Below are 16,264 nucleotides of genomic sequence, written 5' to 3'. Positions count from 1 at the left end.
GAACCTTCATTCTCCAGATTTTCCCCGGGTGGACAGAGTTAGCAGTGAAGAGTGCTCTGTTTCCATGTGGAGGCAGTGTCTCTGCATACTGTAAGCCCAAGAGTTAGCTCGTTGGGTTCAGATCCTCACTCTGCTTCTTACTAGGTTTGGGATTTGGGGCAAATTACCTAACATTCTTGGGCCTCAGATTTGCCACTGGTAAAATGAAAATAAGGATTTGGGGGACCAGCATGTAGTTTTGATCACACTCCTGGCTTACCGCTAGTGCGTAATAGTTGTTAGCTTTTGTTAAGTTAGTGTCAGCAGTCTAAATTTCTGCCAAACTGGGTGGCAATTAAGAGTGGACTTAGAAAAACAGTTTGGGAAGTTCCCGTTGTGGCACAGCGGAAACGAATCCACTAGGAACCATGAAGTTGTTGCTGTGGCTGTGATGTAGGCTGACAGCTGTAGCTCCAATTGGACCCCTAGTCTGGGAACCTCTATATTCTGTGGGTGTGGCCCTAAAAAGCGAAAAAAAGAAAAAAAGAAAAACAGTTGGACCTTCAGGCTCTACGGGCACTTGCCCCCAGGGCCACCCAAATTTAATTTATGTACTAGTGAGGAATAGAAGAGGCAGGGGGAAAGCAGGAGGGGGTGAGGTGTATCAGAAGAGCTGTGTGGGGCAGGTGTGTGCTGGGAGTGCACCCCCATCCCTCACACGCATTTTCTCAAGTGTGCATGGGATCAGAAAAGCCTTTGGTGTAAACCATTCTTCTCTCTTCCTGGGTCCAGAGAGATTGCCAGTGATTCTCTGCTGAAGACTTGCCCTGAGAATTCTGTGCTAATCTCTCTTCCTTTTGGGTCCTGTCGTGATGATGAGTGATGTGGGTTGGTTCCCAGGTCACAAACCATGGGCGGGGAACAGAAGTGCTTTTGGAGGAGCCTTTACCTCTGGAAACAGCAGCAGAGTCACCGAGTTTCAAGCTGGAGCCAATGGAGACTGAGCGAAGCCCTGGCCCCAGGCTGCAGGAGCTGCTAGGCCCCAGCCCCCAAAGGGACCCCCAGACTGTAAAGGAGAGGGGTGAGGAACAGTTATCTGGGCAGGTGGGAGGGAGAAGGGGCTTTGGGGTTGCCCCTGACCTGGGCAGGAGGGGGCATTTCCGCCCGGAGGGGTCTCAGGTGTGGCGTGTGAGAGCTAGAAGTGGTGTGAGTTCCACTGGGTGTGGGAGAAGGGTGGGGGATCGCTTAGTAAGCCCTTTTGGGTGCAGAAAAACATTTAGAGCTTGATGAATGATGGAGGGGGGCTTTAATGCTTGGGCCAGCTGGGAAGGCTGCTGGTACTCTGTCATCCTGGGTATCGCCTTATTATGCCTCGGTTGCCCTCTTTCGTTCAGTGTTGGATCCTCAGAGCAGAGACTGGGTGTTGAGGATTGGATACTGGGTTTTAATAATCCGTGGGTTGCTGAGAATTAGGAATGCCGTTCTCATCATAATTTCTGTCGCCTTCAGCATTATCTGCTCCCTGGCTTTCTCTCTTTCCTCCCGGAGGAAACATGGAAGACAAGGAGCTGACTGGGCCCCAGGTGATGTGGAAGTTCCCATTGTCCCCCCCCCCCCCAGTTGCTCTTGAGGGGGTGGGGTCCTCTGGCCACTTGGAGAGAGTCCTTTCTTTCCCTCTACATGCATCCCCCCCGCCTTCTTTGTTTCCTCCACACCTCGCTTGTAGACCCGACACCCTTCTTCCCCGTGACATGGGTCCTTGGCTTCCCTGGGTTTTGTCCCTTTAATCCATGACTCTGCTTGAATTGTTCCTGGTGCCTCAGGGCCTAAAGGAGATCTTGTGCTGTTTCAGTTGCCTGAGAGCTTAGAGGACGTGGCTATGTACATCTCCCAGGAGGAGTGGGGGCATCAGGACCCTAGTAAGAGGGCCCTCTCCAGGGACACGGTGCAGGAGAGTTATGAGAATGTGGACCCACTGGGTAAGGACTTTTTTTCTAGGGATGAAGACTCAGCCATTTCTGACCAGGGTCCTGTCTGTTGTTGAGCCGCTCACCTCCTGGATATAAGTTCTGAGTTTTGCCAGAAGACATGCCTTTGTCTAAAGTCCCCTTGACTAGGATTAGTTAAATATTTGCCAAAGGCCACAGTGGTGCACTTAAGAGCTGCAGCTGCCAGAGCCGAGGTCAGGGAATCTGAGCCATAATGGACTTCCCAGGGCAGAACAACTCAAATCCAGTGATGCCCACCCCCTCCCCTTCCCATGCATCACACACAGTGTCACAGGAGGCTGTGGGGCTCTAAGTTCTTAATGTCCTGTAGTTTCAAAATGCTTACTCTTCTGCCCTCACCTGGTTTTCTGGGCTCTTCCCCAAAGACACAAATTTCAGGGGCACTGACATCACCATTCCAGCTTAGTGGTTGTCCCAGGCCTTAAAGAGTCAGGAAGGAGGAGTGCTTTGTGGAAATTTGAAAATGGCACATGTCCAAAACAGGGTCTAAGTAAATTAAAAATAATTTTTTTTTAAGACGTAAAGATGCATTTAGGAATTCCCGTCGTGGTGCAGTAGAAGCGAATCTGACTAGGAACCATGAGGTTGCGGGTTCGATCCCTGGCCTCCCTCAGTGGGTGAAGGATATGGCGTGGCTGTGAGTTGTGGCTTGGATCCAAGATGAGGCTCGGATCCCATGTTGCTGTGGCTATGGTGTAGGCCAGCAGCAACAGCTCCGATTAGACCCCCTAGCCCAGGAACCTCCATATGCCACAGGTGTGGCCCTAAAAAGACCAAAAAAAAAAAAAAGAAAAAGGAAAAGGTGCATTTATGTGTTTAACTCTTAGGCAGAGATTAAAAATGAGGTTTGTGAAATATGACAAAAAACCTGATAGTTGACCTAGGTGGAGAGCGTATGGGGATTGTGTAGTTGCTTCATGTTTTCTGCATGTTGGGGGACGTTTTTAAAAACAGCCTAAAACGACTGTGTACGTTACCATCGTAGCTGTGTTGATGCACCTGTGGTAGAAAAAAGTCACACTACACTTTGTTTTCATACTCGAGGTTTTCGTAAAGAGAAGCACGGCCATCACGTCGTCTGCACTAATTTTGCAAGGGGGTCGCTGCTAGATTCAGTTGCCTTCACAGGGGACTTCTCCGGGTCCTCTGTTGTGGTGCCATGGCTTAGTGCTCTTTCACTGAGTGCTGTATCGCAAGAGAAGTTCTTGGAACTAAACTTTGGAAAGTTCATGCATGTTTGCTGGAGCTGGAGTGAGCATAGCACAGGAATGGCACTTTGGGGTTTTAAACCCAGGGTCCTTTCAGAGACCCAGGTCCTTTTCTGATGGTCTTTCATATTCTATTTTGCCCTTCTGTCCATTCTGTCCCAGTTCTATTTTATTTGTATCCCCTAAGAGGCCTCTTGTACAGTATTCAAGTGATTCCTCAACTGACCACCCTGACCATGTTCGTTTGTTGTTTTAATTACAAAAGTTTTTCATTGACGTTACAAAAAATTCCAGGTGCTGCAAAAGCGTAAAAAGAAAAAAAGCCTTAGTCTCCCTCTGACTTCTTTCTGTAGAGGTAACCAGTGGGAAGAGTATAGTTTATGTTCAAAGTAATTGCTATCAGATTTATTGCACCTTTTGTGTCCATCCCCTGAGGGCGAAGAGCAGGCCTGTTTCCCGTGCCTGGTCGAGGAACATGGTGACATAGAAATCCTTTCCTTTCATTGTGAACAGAGTCTCAGGTTCCCAGTCAGGAGGCCCTGAGCACCCAGGTGGAACAAGGAAGAAAACCATGGGATCCCAATGTCCAGATTTGCAAGGAGGGCCTGAGCCCCAGAAGCCCAGCTCCAGGTAAGGAATTATGAAGTTGAGCAGCCTGCCCAGCTAGGCTTCCTCTGTTGGGAATGAGGCATTTGAAGGTTTTGGTGTACAGCTAACCTGTCACCACTGCCCGGGAGGTACATTGCTTCCTGTGTCCCCACAGCCCACTTCCGTCCCACTGATGGCAGGCAGGGTACCCAAGGTCAAAACATAAGGAGGCATTCATTCCTGGGCTCACTTGCCCACTCTCTCGTCCCAGTCCTGCTCCATCCCATCCACTCCCCAGGGCAGAAGCCAGAGGCTCAGTTGGAAAGGGAGGTAGAGGCCCTTTCCTGGGAATTCAGGGCTGGTTCGAGCTCTGATTCTTGAGTGGCATCCCTTATATGGACGCCTGTCTGGAGGGCTTTACCTCCATGGGGAAGATGAGAAGCCGAGGTGGAGCCAGGCTTTCTCCACCTCTGACCTGCAGGTAGTAGCACAGGTGGGATTTCCTTTTCTCTGGTATGAAAATAACATCGGAGTTTGGTTTCTCTCCCACTTCCAGGAGAGGAGAAATTTGAGAACCTGGAAGAAAGTGCTCAGTCCGTTTCCCTTGAGAACATCCACACTCAGGCACTGCTGCCTGGCCAGGCCAGAGGGGAGGCGCCCTGGAGTCTGGAGCAGAGAAGGCCTCAGGACAGGGCAGAAGAGCATCGAGGGCTTCCCCCGGAGGATCGGATGGAGCAGTCCTTCGTGGGGGCTGCAAGTTGCAGAGAACTGGGGCGACCAAAGGAACTGCAGCCGAAAAAGCTCCATTTATGTCCCTTGTGTGGCAAAAATTTCTCTAACAACTCGAACCTAATGAGGCACCAGCGAATACATGCAGCAGAAAGACTGTGTTTGGGCGTGGAGTGCGCTCAAATCTTTGGTGGGAATCCACACTTTTTATCCCTACATAAAGCACATCTGGGAGAGGAGGCCCACAAGTGCCTGGAGTGCGGGAAAAGCTTCAGTCAGAACACGCACCTAACTCGCCATCAGCGAACCCACACGGGCGAGAAGCCCTATCAGTGTAACGTGTGTGGAAAAAGCTTCTCTTGCAACTCCAACCTCCATAGGCACCAGAGGACACACACGGGGGAAAAGCCCTACAAGTGCCCCGAGTGCGGGGAGATCTTCGCTCACAGTTCCAACCTCCTTCGGCACCAGAGAATCCATACTGGAGAGAGGCCTTACAAGTGTGCCGAGTGCGGGAAGAGTTTCTCCCGCAGCTCACACCTCGTCATACACGAGAGAACGCATGAGAAGGAGCGGCTGTGCCCCTTTTCTGAGGGCGGGCAGGCAGTGAGCGACAGCAGCCTCTTTCTTACAAATCACGGGACCCACAAGGCAGAGAAGAAGCTCTTTGAGTGTCTGACGTGTGGGAAAAGCTTCCGGCAGAGCATGCACCTCACCCGGCACCAGAGGACGCACACCGGAGAGAAGCCGTACCAGTGTACCCTCTGTGGGGAAAACTTCTCCCACAGATCCAACTTAATCAGGCACCAGAGAATCCACACGGGAGAGAAGCCCTACACCTGTCAGGAGTGTGGAGACAGTTTCTCCCACAGCTCCAACCGGATCCGTCACCTGAGAACCCACACGGGAGAGAGACCCTATAAATGTTCTCAATGCGGAGAAAGCTTTTCGAGGAGTTCTCGCCTCCTGAGTCATCAGAGGACTCACACGGGGTAGAAGGACGGGTTTCTTTGGGGCCCAGATAAGGTGGCATGTTCCCAAGGTCCCGTGAGAAGGGGCTGGTCTTTTGGACCCTGCCGACCCGCCCATCTGCATCTTCAGGCATCTCGAGGGTCACTGCTGTGAAGAGGAAGCCGGGAGGGTGGTTGTGAGGGGGTGGGGCACGGGCAGCACAGGATGAGCGAGGCTCTGCAAAGGGTTTCTGTCTGCGCGAGTGAGGAGGGTGGACTTCACCCGCTCCCTCAGCGTGTTTAGCCGGCCAGTGACTTGGGTGCCTTACCCTGTCCAGTGTCTGTCCCAACAGCTTTGGGATCCGCAGACTTGCTGTTACTGCTTCCTCCCTTGGGACATTCGGCAGGAACATTTGGGTTCTTGAGGCCCTGAGACCAAAGGAGAGGGGCCAGGGCTCCTGGGAATCCAGCCAGGGGCACCAGAAGACGGCCAGTGAGTTGCAGCTCTCCTGAAGGCTGGCTGGGAAGCCGTGGGAAGTCCGGGGGCCCCCCACAGTGTCCCCACTGGCCTGACAGGGGGCTCTCAAACAAAAAGGAACCAGAGACCTAAAGGAAAGAGCGCGATGGAATTTGGAGGTCAGCCCAGGACCTGGCAGAGGAACCTGTGTCTGGATTGGTTTACCCTTTGCAGAGATGGCGTCTTCAGAGGGTTCTGTGAATGATGGGGTCCCCGGGATCCTGGGGGTGTTGAGAATCGTGCTGTTCCCTGTGGAAAACACAGCTGGATGGTAATAAACCTGTTTGGGAAACATGAACGTGTGCGATGCTTCATCGAGGGCCTTCGTCTTGGCCTCCAGTGCTGATCTGTCTTCCGTCGTCTTCTATCAGAGCACCTCCTTTCTCGTTGTGGTCTTCCTAGTTTGCTGAGGAAGGTTCTGACAAAGACGGCAACAGACAGGGTGAGGGAGGACGTGGCCCTGGCAGGTGCCAGGCTAGGGCTGCTGTGTGGTAACAGGTGTTCCCCCTTCTGTGGTGTCCAGCAGTGAACATGTCTGATTCTTTGTTCAGAATGTTTACTTTCTTGCAAAATAGCTAGTAGAAGATCTGGCTCTTCAGAGACAAGTTATTTTGGTCTCGCAGATGGTTCCCTGGAAAAGATGGTCCTGAGATAACTTGCATTATTGCCCGTGAATGGAGAGAGGTACAGGAGAGGGCAGGATTATGAGGGGAAAGCATTCCATTTTAGAATGGAGAATCAGGAATAGGAATTCTAGGAGCTTTCTCCTGGGAAAGAGGTAGAACACCAGGACAGATTCTAGGAGTAGGACATCCGATGGCAGGAAGATGGCCTCAGGATTTGGGTCTGGAGGAAGACAGCTGACTAGCTGTTCTTGGGGAGAAAAAGATGAAACATCCCGTTGGCAACAAGCTATCAAGTATAGCTTTTTTCCCCCCTGGCTGCATCCACTGCATATGGAAGTTCCTGGGCTAGAGACTGAATTGGCTGCAGCTATGATCTGTGCCACAGCTGTGGCAGCGCCAGATCCCTTCACCACTGCACCAGCCCAGGGATCAAACTCGTGCCTCTGCAGCAATCCGAGCCATGTAGTCGGATTCTTAATCCACTGTACCCTAGTGAGAACCCCAAGTGTAGTGATTTTAAGTGAGGAAGTAACCGTTCATTGCCCCTCAGCCTTGCTTATCAGTCCTGTCTCTACCCTGCCTCAGTTTAGTATGAATTTTTCCTGTTTTCTAAGCCAATTTTAAAAGTCTGTTTCACATTTTTTATCCTTTTCTCTTAGCCATAAGAGAGCAGGGATAGGAGTTCCTGTCGTGGCTCAGTGGTTAACGAATCTGACTAGGAACCATGAGGTTGCGGGTTCGATCCTTTGCCTTGTTCAGTGGGTTAAGGATCTGGCATTGCCGTGAGCTGTGGTGTAGGTCGAAGATGCGGCTCGGATCCCACGTTGCTGTGGCTCTGGTGAGGGCCGGCGGCTATGACTTCAATTCGACCCCTAGTCTGGGAACCTCCATATGCTGCAAGAGCGGCCCAAGAAATGGTAAAAAGACAAAAAAAAAGAAAAGAGGAAAGAGAGCAGGGATAGTGCGAGGGTTGGGGATCAGGGGAGGGAGGATTTGCAAGAAATTAATGTAGGATGGGCAGGAGTAGGAGCAGGACAAGGCTGGTGTGGCTGCGGATGCCAGGAAGTGGGTGGGGTGTAAAGTGGACCTTTGAGCAAGCACTCTGGTTAAGGTGACAGCTTACATGGCTTGTAAACCTCATGAGAATGGGAAGCACCCCTCTCCTTTGATCCACCCCTCTCACCCCTCATCCCCATAAGACCCCTCTTACAGATCTTATGATGTGGGCAAACTGGCATTGCTCCCACTTGGAGTACTGCAGCTTGAGGCCAGAGCAATGAGGACCCCAAGGTAGACACTCTCGGCACTAAAAAGGCTTTCCAATGGGAGACTTCACCCAGTCCCCAGTCTCCCTGCTCTTCTGGCAAACTCAGCACACAAATCTGTTCTCGGCCTTGTTTTTAATGAGGTGATGTCACAAAAGATGGCATTTCAAACACTTAGCACAGAGCCTGGCGCATAGAAAGTGCTTCTCTATTTGTGCCATCTGTGGGTAGGTAATACTGGCAAACTGCCCTTCTTCTAAGCACCTGTTACTGAGGTCAATGTAAGACCATGCTGGCAGGAACTAGGGGGAGCAGTCTGCTGTTGATTGGCAGGCAGGATGGATGACTTCTTCCTTGTAATCATGTTTCAAAAAGTAGATCAGGGGCTGTTACTGCAGGCTCTTATGAAGTCACTGCAAGGATGACCAAGTATATATACTTTCACATTAATACATCCACCCCCCACCCCCACACTCTTGAGACCAGAGCAGGAGCTCCTACTGTGGCACAGAGAGTTAAGGATCCGGCATTGCTGCAGCAATGGCGTAGGCTGCAGCTGCAGCTCAGATTCCATCGCCAGCCCAGGAATTTGCATATGCCTCGGGTGCGGCCGTTAAAAAATAAGAAGAAACCAGTGTAGGTGTTCCCATTGTGGCTCGGTAGTAACGAACCTGATTAGCATCCATGAGAATGTGGGTTTGATCCCCGGCCTCAGTCAGTGGGTTCAGTATCTGGCATTGCCATGAGCTGTGGTATAGGTCACAGACTCGGCTCCATCCCATGTCTGTGGCTGTGGCATCCACAGCCTGATCCCTAACCTGGGAGCTTCCATATGCTGCAGGTGCAGCCCTTTAAAAAAAAGAAAGAAAGAAAAAAGAAAGAAACCAGAGCATATTCCAACTGGCTTTTATGTCAAAGGGAGACTAATGCTGAGGGCAGTAAAGACCCCTGCCCCCTCAATCCAGACGGGTATGAAGGAGACCTCGGAGATGTGGACTGACCCTGAGCAATAGCCACACACCCCTGTAGCTGAGTTAGTACATGAGACCAGCAGAAAGGCTCCGGGGTGGAGAATCAGTACTGCCTTCAAGCAATATGAGAAAGCCTGGCAGAGGCAGACCAAAAGCAGCCAACCCGCCATCCATGGGGACAAAGCCCGATACCACCAGAGACCAGAAGAAGTGTTAAAACAGCACTAAGCTGTTCATTTTTTCCCAGAAAAAGCCATCAGAAATCACTGAACCATAGAATTTTTACTGTAGTAATGAAAGGACTTACAGAGCTTTAACATAATAGGAAATTTGAAGTTTTAGATCTAAACCATCTTAAGGAGAGTTTACTGTTTGTTATTTACATCACCAACTGATACAGTTTTGGGAAGTGCAGTCACCACCACCGCTTTAAGATGTAATTTTTGTGTTTCACCCGTGTTTGAAACAACTGTAAAAAGGTCTTACAGCAGAAATTGACGAAACATTGTAAATCAACTATAATTTCTTTGGGGGGGGGTCTTTTGTCTTAGGGTCGCTCATGCGGCATATGGAGGTTCCCCTGCTAGGGGTCCAGTTGGAACCTTTGCTGCTGGCCTTCACCAGAGCCACATCAACGCAGGATCTGAGCCGAGTCTGCAAACTACACCATAGCTGAAGGCAACACCAGATCTTTTACCCACTGAGCAAGGCCAGGAATCGAACCTGCGTCCTCATGGTTGCTAGACGGGTTCACTAACTGCCAAGCCACAACGGGAACTCGGTAAATCAACTATCATTTTAAAAACTTAGAAAAAAGTTCTTAATGTGTGTTACAGGAAACCAGCTTTCAAATTTATTAGCACTACTTTAGATGTCAGAGTTGAAGAGCAAGATGAATTAAAGCAAGAGCGCATTTATTAGAAATGTTTTCACCTTCCATCTGGCTTGCTAGCACTTCTGATGAAAACCTGACTTTCGGAGTTCTCTTCGCGGCTCAGAGGTTAACGAGGATGCGGTTTTGACCCCTGGCCTCGCTCAGGGGGTTAAGGCTCTGGCGTCGCCCTGCGCAGTGATGCAGGTCGAAAATGCGGCTCCGATCCAGCGTTTCTGTGCCAGGAGCTGCAGCTCCAATTTGACCCCTCAGCCTGGGAACTTCTATATGCCGCCTGTGGGGCCCTAAAAAGACAAAAAACAAAAACAAAACAAAAAAACCCAAAACCAAAAACTAAACCCGAAAACTGGGTGTGATCCTCCAGAGGAGGAGCTGCACCTCAGAGGGTGACACTGCTCCCTAGAGGATTTCTCCCTCTCTTGGGAGAGGGCCCAGCTTAAGTCTGGGAATCTCTAGTAGTCTTCAGGAATGATTTCGAGAACCCCAAACCAGTACTCTCTCAGGCCGAGTCTGCGGTAGCCTTCCAGCATGCGGTGTCCAGCGCCCGTCCCGCTTGGCCCCAACGACGACGCCGGCTCTCTAGCCAGCCCAGGAGGAGCGTCCCAACAAACCTTACCACGTCCGCCCCGGCGCTAGCACCTTGGAGTCTCCCCTGCCGGCTTTTCGCACCCTGGGGCCCCGCCCTCTCCCAGGCCCCGCCCTCCGCCCCGCCCCGCCCTATCCTCCTCCCGCCCGCGGGCGGGCTCTCAGTGACCAGCCCCAGGCTCCCTGCCGCCCCGCGCATGCTTTCCCTCTGCTTCCTCCCGGGCGGTCTCCGGCGGCGCAAAGGCACCCCGAAACTTCCCGGTCCCTCAGGTGCGCAGGCGGGGCCGACTGCCGAGGCAGAGCTGGGAGGGGGGGGTGGGCATGGGGCAAGGCCGTCGTCGGGGTGGGAGAGGCCTGAAGTGGGGAAGGCGCCTGCTCAGTTTCGATTTGGTTAGCTCTCTAGCTGCAGGTTGGAGAATGGACGGGGAGAGGACCGAAGGGGAGGGCAGGGAAGCTAGAGGGACAGGCGCAGTTGTCCAGAGAGTGTCAGCAGCCTGGTCCAGGAAAGAGCAGTGGGGAGGGAGACCTGGAGATGAGGTGTGCCCCAGGGGGAGCCGACAGAACTTTACGTGGGTCCAGCCCAAAGTCTAACATCTTGGACGACCTCCAAGGGCGTTGATAATCTGGCCCTGATTTGTCTTCCCGCCTCTTCTCTGCCAGCTGCCCTTAGAGCAGCCATCCAGGGGCCGTGCAGCTTCCCAGGGAGATGCACTTTCAGGCTCCCCTTCGTCTCCACTGCCTTTCTCCTTCCTAAACCAAATGTAAGACCCCCTCCCCTCAGCTCAGAAGTCACGTTTCCCCCTCTCAGATACTTCCCCTACCATCCGAGCAAGCACTCTCAGCTTAGCTCTTACGCATCCCCTGGTAGTTCGTTCCTATTCCTGTTCTTTGTGATTCAGGTCTAGATGCCCAGCACCACACTATGCCTAGCAACCTGAAACGTGCAGAATCAGTGAATACTTTTGAAAAGAGTGTGACCGCTGGTCGTTTATTCTGGGAACTTAACGACCCCTGGGGGAAGAACAGACGTTTAAAGCAGTGAACTAGGGGGCTGTTCAGAGTGCTTATCTGACAACCCCTCAACTGCTTCCACAGTCCATCCTACTCTAAGCTTGACAGGTGTCTCAACAAATGCTTACTTATGAGTAACAAAAATGTTAAGACAATAAGATATAAAATTGAATTTACAATTTACCTATTTAAAAAATACATGAAATATACTGAGAGATTATCATTGGTTGATAGATTTGGGGTGCTTTTAATCTTTTTTTATAAATCTGCTATAAACAGTATATGTTATTTACATATCAAGGAGGAAAACAAACAAATCAGATGGTAACCATTGAAAACCAAATTTGTCCTTTTCTTTTTTGGGCTGCACCCGTGGTATATGGATGTTCCCAGGCTAGGGGTCCAATCAGAGCTGTAGCCACTGGCCTATGCCACAGCCACAGCAACGCGAGATCCAAGCCGTCTATGCCACCTAAACCACAGCTCCCAGAAACACCAGATCCTTAACCCATTGAGGGAGCCCAGGGATCAAACCCACGTCTTCATGGATGCTAATTGGGTTCATTAACTGTTAAGCCACGACAGGAACTCCCTGTCTTTATTTTCTTAATAATTAGTCAGGCTTCTTTGTTATATGCTTTGAATTCATTTAGACTTTAATACTTTTCCCATATCCATTCTACCTTACATAATCTGGGACAATAGTTCCTCATTATTCGAATCCTTGTCTATAATAGAAAAAATATGGAATAACGAATATATTTATACATTTAAAAAACCATAAATTTATTACTTTCAAGTTGTATATTTTATAAACAATATAAATTGGCATTGATATGCAAAGTGAGGTCAGCTGATAAAAACAATGACAGTTCACAACAGGTCTAATTCATATATCATCACATAACTTCAGAGACCTTTAAACACAAAAGCTAGGTGCTAGAACCAGAAGTTGAAGGCATATTGAAGGAATCCTTAATATTATGAGGTCTAGGTTTCAAAAAGCAACTAATTCTAGAATGGATTCTACTCTGGAACTGTTTCTTGATTATTTCTTGTTGCATCTCTTTCAGTGTAAAATGGAACCTTTGAAACTCAGGTGTGGCATCAACAAAGTCCAGAAGGTCGTCCACACTCTTTCTCACAGCAGATAACTTAAGTTCCGCAGTCTGCTCCTCAGCGCAGCCTTTCTGAACAACTTCCTTTGTACTTCCTCCTTTTGTTTTGAGGGCACTACCCTCTTCTTCTTCATCCCCAGTTAACCACACCCTGTTCTCATGCAGCTTGGGTTCCAACTCCTCACATTTCTCAAGAATCTCTCTATAATCTCCATCTTCTAATCCTTGAAGCTCATATTCCGGTTCCTTTTTATAAAGAAGATTTTCCCATGCACTTGCTATGGTTATTTGTTTTACTTCATCCCAACTCTTACCCCAGTTGAAAACTGCACTCTTGATGTTGTAGATTTTAATCTTAGAAACTCCCTTTTCTCCCTTCTCTTGCTCATCATCACTCTCTTCAAAAATTACAAGACTCTCCTCAAGTTGCTTCCACCTGTAGAGTCGTTTGCAGCTCAAGATCACACCCTGATTCATTGGTTGAATCAAGGTTGAAGTGTTATTGGGAAAGAACATGCATTTTATTCGACCATCCTCAGTGGTTAGTGATTCAGCGGAAGGGTGAACTGGGGAACTGTCCAGAAGTAACAGCGCCCTGACGTCCTCCTCATGGAATCTTAGAACATTAAGTTGAAAGTGCTTGACCTCAGGAACAAAGTTTTGAAAAAACCATTCTGAAAACAATTCTCTGGTGAACCAAACATCTTTACTAGGTTTGTATATCACAGGTAATGAACATGTGTCCTCTTTTACACTTTTAGGCAGCTTTGATTTTCCAATAATAACTGACTTTAACTTATGAGTTCCATCTGCATTTGCACATAAAAGCGCAGACAACCGTTCTTTGTTTATTTTTCTCCCTGGCAGGCAGATATCTTTTCTGCTTGCCTGAGTATTTTCTGGCATTGACTTCCAAAAGAGGTCAGTCTCATCCCCACTGTACAGCTGAGCAAGGCACAGTTTCTCCTCTTTGATAAGCATGGACAGATTTTGTCGAAATGGCTCAACATTTTCTGAAGCTGAATTTAGGACTTGTTCCCCACATGCTTTTCCGTTCCCAATTGCATGCCTGTTTCGAAATCTAAAAAGCCAACCAGTGCTGGCTTTGAAGTCTGTTCTCCCAAAACACTGCGCGAATCTCTCTGCAGCAGCCTGAAGTTCCACGCCTCTGACAGGGACACCAGCCGAGCGTTTCTGTTGGTACCACATGTAGACGGCATCATCCACGTCGCCGTATTTGGCTCCGGTGGTCCTCTTTCTCTTCTCAGCCCCTACTAATGGCATGTCCTGCTTCAGCACGAAGTCCAAAATCAACTTCTTATTCTTTTTAATGTCATAAAATGTTGATTTACTGATTCCAAATTCATCCATGACACTTTTAAGAGATCGCCCAGCTTCAATCCTACTTAGAACCTTCATTTTCTCCTCCAAGTTCAAAGTTGTATATTTCCCTCTCTTGTTCATACTGAATTTGGTCTCAAACAATCAACACGGATAAAAAGGGAAAAGCCTTACAGAATTGGAAAAAAAAGTTAAAAGCAAAGCAAACTCCTGCGCCTGAAACTAGCACAGAGCCCCAAAAGGCACAGGCATTTTAGAGGGATGGGCTGAAAGGGATAAGGGCTCATGACAGAAGTGCTAGTCCGGCGGTAAATGTCTTAGGAACTCAGAAAGTAGCCACTGCCAAAGTCCTGTCCAGCAGTTTCTCCTGCAAGATGTGGATGGTCAGTCTTCAGAACCCCCTTCTGAACAGGTCTTCTCTCCCTTGGCAGATACAGTAGCACCAGTCAGGAATAACAGACACGCTTGCACACTCTCCATAAATACAGGAAAGACACAAAAGGAAGACAGACACAAAAGTGAGATGTGTTCACAAGAAGAACAGACTCAGGTAAGATAAATCTCAATAACAACAACTGGTGCTTCGGAAGGGAGTGTGAAAGCCTCGAAGGCCAGGCCAGAATAGGACTGTGTAACAGAGATGCGGTGTGGTTTTTCCTCTTGCAAAACCACCTGTCTTTACCTCATTGCCAGAAAAGAAAATGGTGCTCAGATTGCTCTGCACAGAGTGGTCTCGGTCGGGAGAGCCAGAACTCAGGGTGTGTCGTCTCTCTAGGTGAAGAAGAAAGGTAGCTGGTTCTGGGGTCCGTACGAATGAAATCCAGCTTTTACTGCATTTAATACAGCATTCTCAAAGGCAAAGCCGTATTGGGTTTCTTATGTTGACCGAGGTAAACCTGTAAATAAGTAAATAATGTCTTTCTTACTGGCACTTTTCACTCTCAGATCTTCTTCCTGGCGTTTTCTCAAAGGTTGTTTTTCACTGAAACTTTTTCATATTCAGGACATTACTGTTTCAGAATCATGGCACTTCTTAGAAATGAGTCCAGAAATTTTATGAAAGTGTTACAGTAGTTAAAAAATTATTAAAAAGATCTGTCTTTGCGATTGTTTTCCTAAATTTACATTTACTGTTAAATAATGTACTTTTTTCTTGGGTGGGGGGCAAATTTGCAGCATATGGAAGTTTTCAGGCCAAGGATCTCATCAGAGCCGCAGCCTCCGGCCTATGCTACAGCCATGACCACGCCAGATCCAAGCTGCATCTTCAGCCTACACTGCAACTTGTGGCACCACTGGATCCTTAACCCACTGAGCCAGGCCAGGGATGGAACCTGCATCCTCACAGACACTAGGTCGGGTTCCTAAGCCGCTGAGCCACAACTGGAACTCCAGTAACGTACTTTTTATATTCGAGACTTTATATGATTTCTCTTCGGTATAGACTGTACTTAATTTGATGAAGACAATTTTCCCACTGCTTGAAGAAGCTGAAAGGGTTTCTCTGCTGGTGTTTCCGATCGTGTGTTTCCCAGAAATCCTTCTGTTCGCACACTCTTCTGTAGCTCTGCACCTTCAGATGCTTCTCGTAGACTTCGTGGTGCTGCCCGGTGCCATTCTGTGTCTTTAAAAATGTTCTACTCTAGATGAATTTCATGGTTCTCACTCCAGATACACACCCTCATGGGAAGTAACAAAAACTGCCACTTTTATCCATTCCAGGTGCTAGGAAGAAAGAAAAGTATGTCAAAGAAATGAGAAAAATGATTGTTATTTCAGTTATTTTTCCTCTTTTAGGGCAGAGCCTGACTGACTTTCATTCCTTTCAGAATTCTCAAAAGCCTCCCCTCCAGAAACCCAGAAGAGTCCAGACCATCAGCTTTCCTCTGACATTTGTTGCGAGGCATGTGCGCTGGTTTATACAGTACTAAGAGGATCCTGAAGGAGTATGATGGTTACTAGGGTGTGGAGCCAATGACAGCCTGAGTAAGATCAAGCAGCCTCCTAAAAGAGGCAGCCCTGACCAAGGCAATTACTATTGTAAATGGAAAAGGAAGAGGAAAGGAAGTTTGTTAGGCAACAGCAGCACCATTATATTGAGACAATCACCCAGCAAAATCATTCCGCCCACTCAGTTGCGTGGTTTCTCAGAATAAACTGCGTGTTTTTGCTTGCTTTTTTTTTTTTTAACTCAATGAATTTTATTCCATTTATAGTTGTACAGGGATCATCACAACCCAGTTTTATAGCAGTTCCATTCCAAACCCTCAGCCCATCCCCCCGCCCCACCTCCGGTCTCCTTTTGCACGTGTTTGCTTTCACTGCTTCCCAGCTATACAATCACCATCTCTCAAACTGCCCCAGCAGGGGAAAGTGCAATCAAAATGAAAGACTCCAGGAGTTCCAGCTGTGGTGCAGTGGGTTGAGAATCCAACTGCAGTGGTTTGGGTTGCTGCAGAGGGAAGGCTTTTAATC

At 48.7% G+C, this 16,264-nt stretch overlaps 1 protein-coding gene and 1 long non-coding RNA gene across 8 annotated transcripts in view; both read left to right on the top strand.

The window, feature by feature from the left end:
• The window catches only part of ZNF263 (zinc finger protein 263), a 46,511-nt gene extending 40,233 nt beyond the window's left edge, over positions 1 to 6,278 (top strand). For 6 of the 7 annotated variants that reach the window (XM_013995720.2, XM_021088097.1, XM_021088098.1 and 3 more), the window contains 5 exons: positions 880 to 1,060; positions 1,489 to 1,562; positions 1,832 to 1,958; positions 3,710 to 3,826; positions 4,341 to 6,278. In XM_013995720.2, the coding sequence (XP_013851174.1) occupies positions 880 to 1,060; positions 1,489 to 1,562; positions 1,832 to 1,958; positions 3,710 to 3,826; positions 4,341 to 5,509 (1,668 nt within the window). In that variant the 3' untranslated portion in view covers positions 5,510 to 6,278. The remainder of the gene's footprint in view (positions 1 to 879; positions 1,061 to 1,488; positions 1,563 to 1,831; positions 1,959 to 3,709; positions 3,827 to 4,340) is intronic. The other variant, XM_013995727.2, reaches the window with a different exon arrangement.
• Positions 9,563 to 15,959, top strand: LOC110260094. Its single transcript, XR_002342930.1, has 3 exons — positions 9,563 to 10,589; positions 14,221 to 14,339; positions 15,619 to 15,959. It is a non-coding gene; the product is annotated as an uncharacterized LOC110260094 (long non-coding RNA).

The sequence above is a fragment of the Sus scrofa genome, chromosome 3 (assembly GCF_000003025.6).
Source record: "Sus scrofa isolate TJ Tabasco breed Duroc chromosome 3, Sscrofa11.1, whole genome shotgun sequence".
NCBI classification, from domain to species: Eukaryota; Metazoa; Chordata; class Mammalia; order Artiodactyla; family Suidae; genus Sus; species Sus scrofa.
This window is presented reverse-complemented; position numbering and strand designations above follow the sequence as displayed.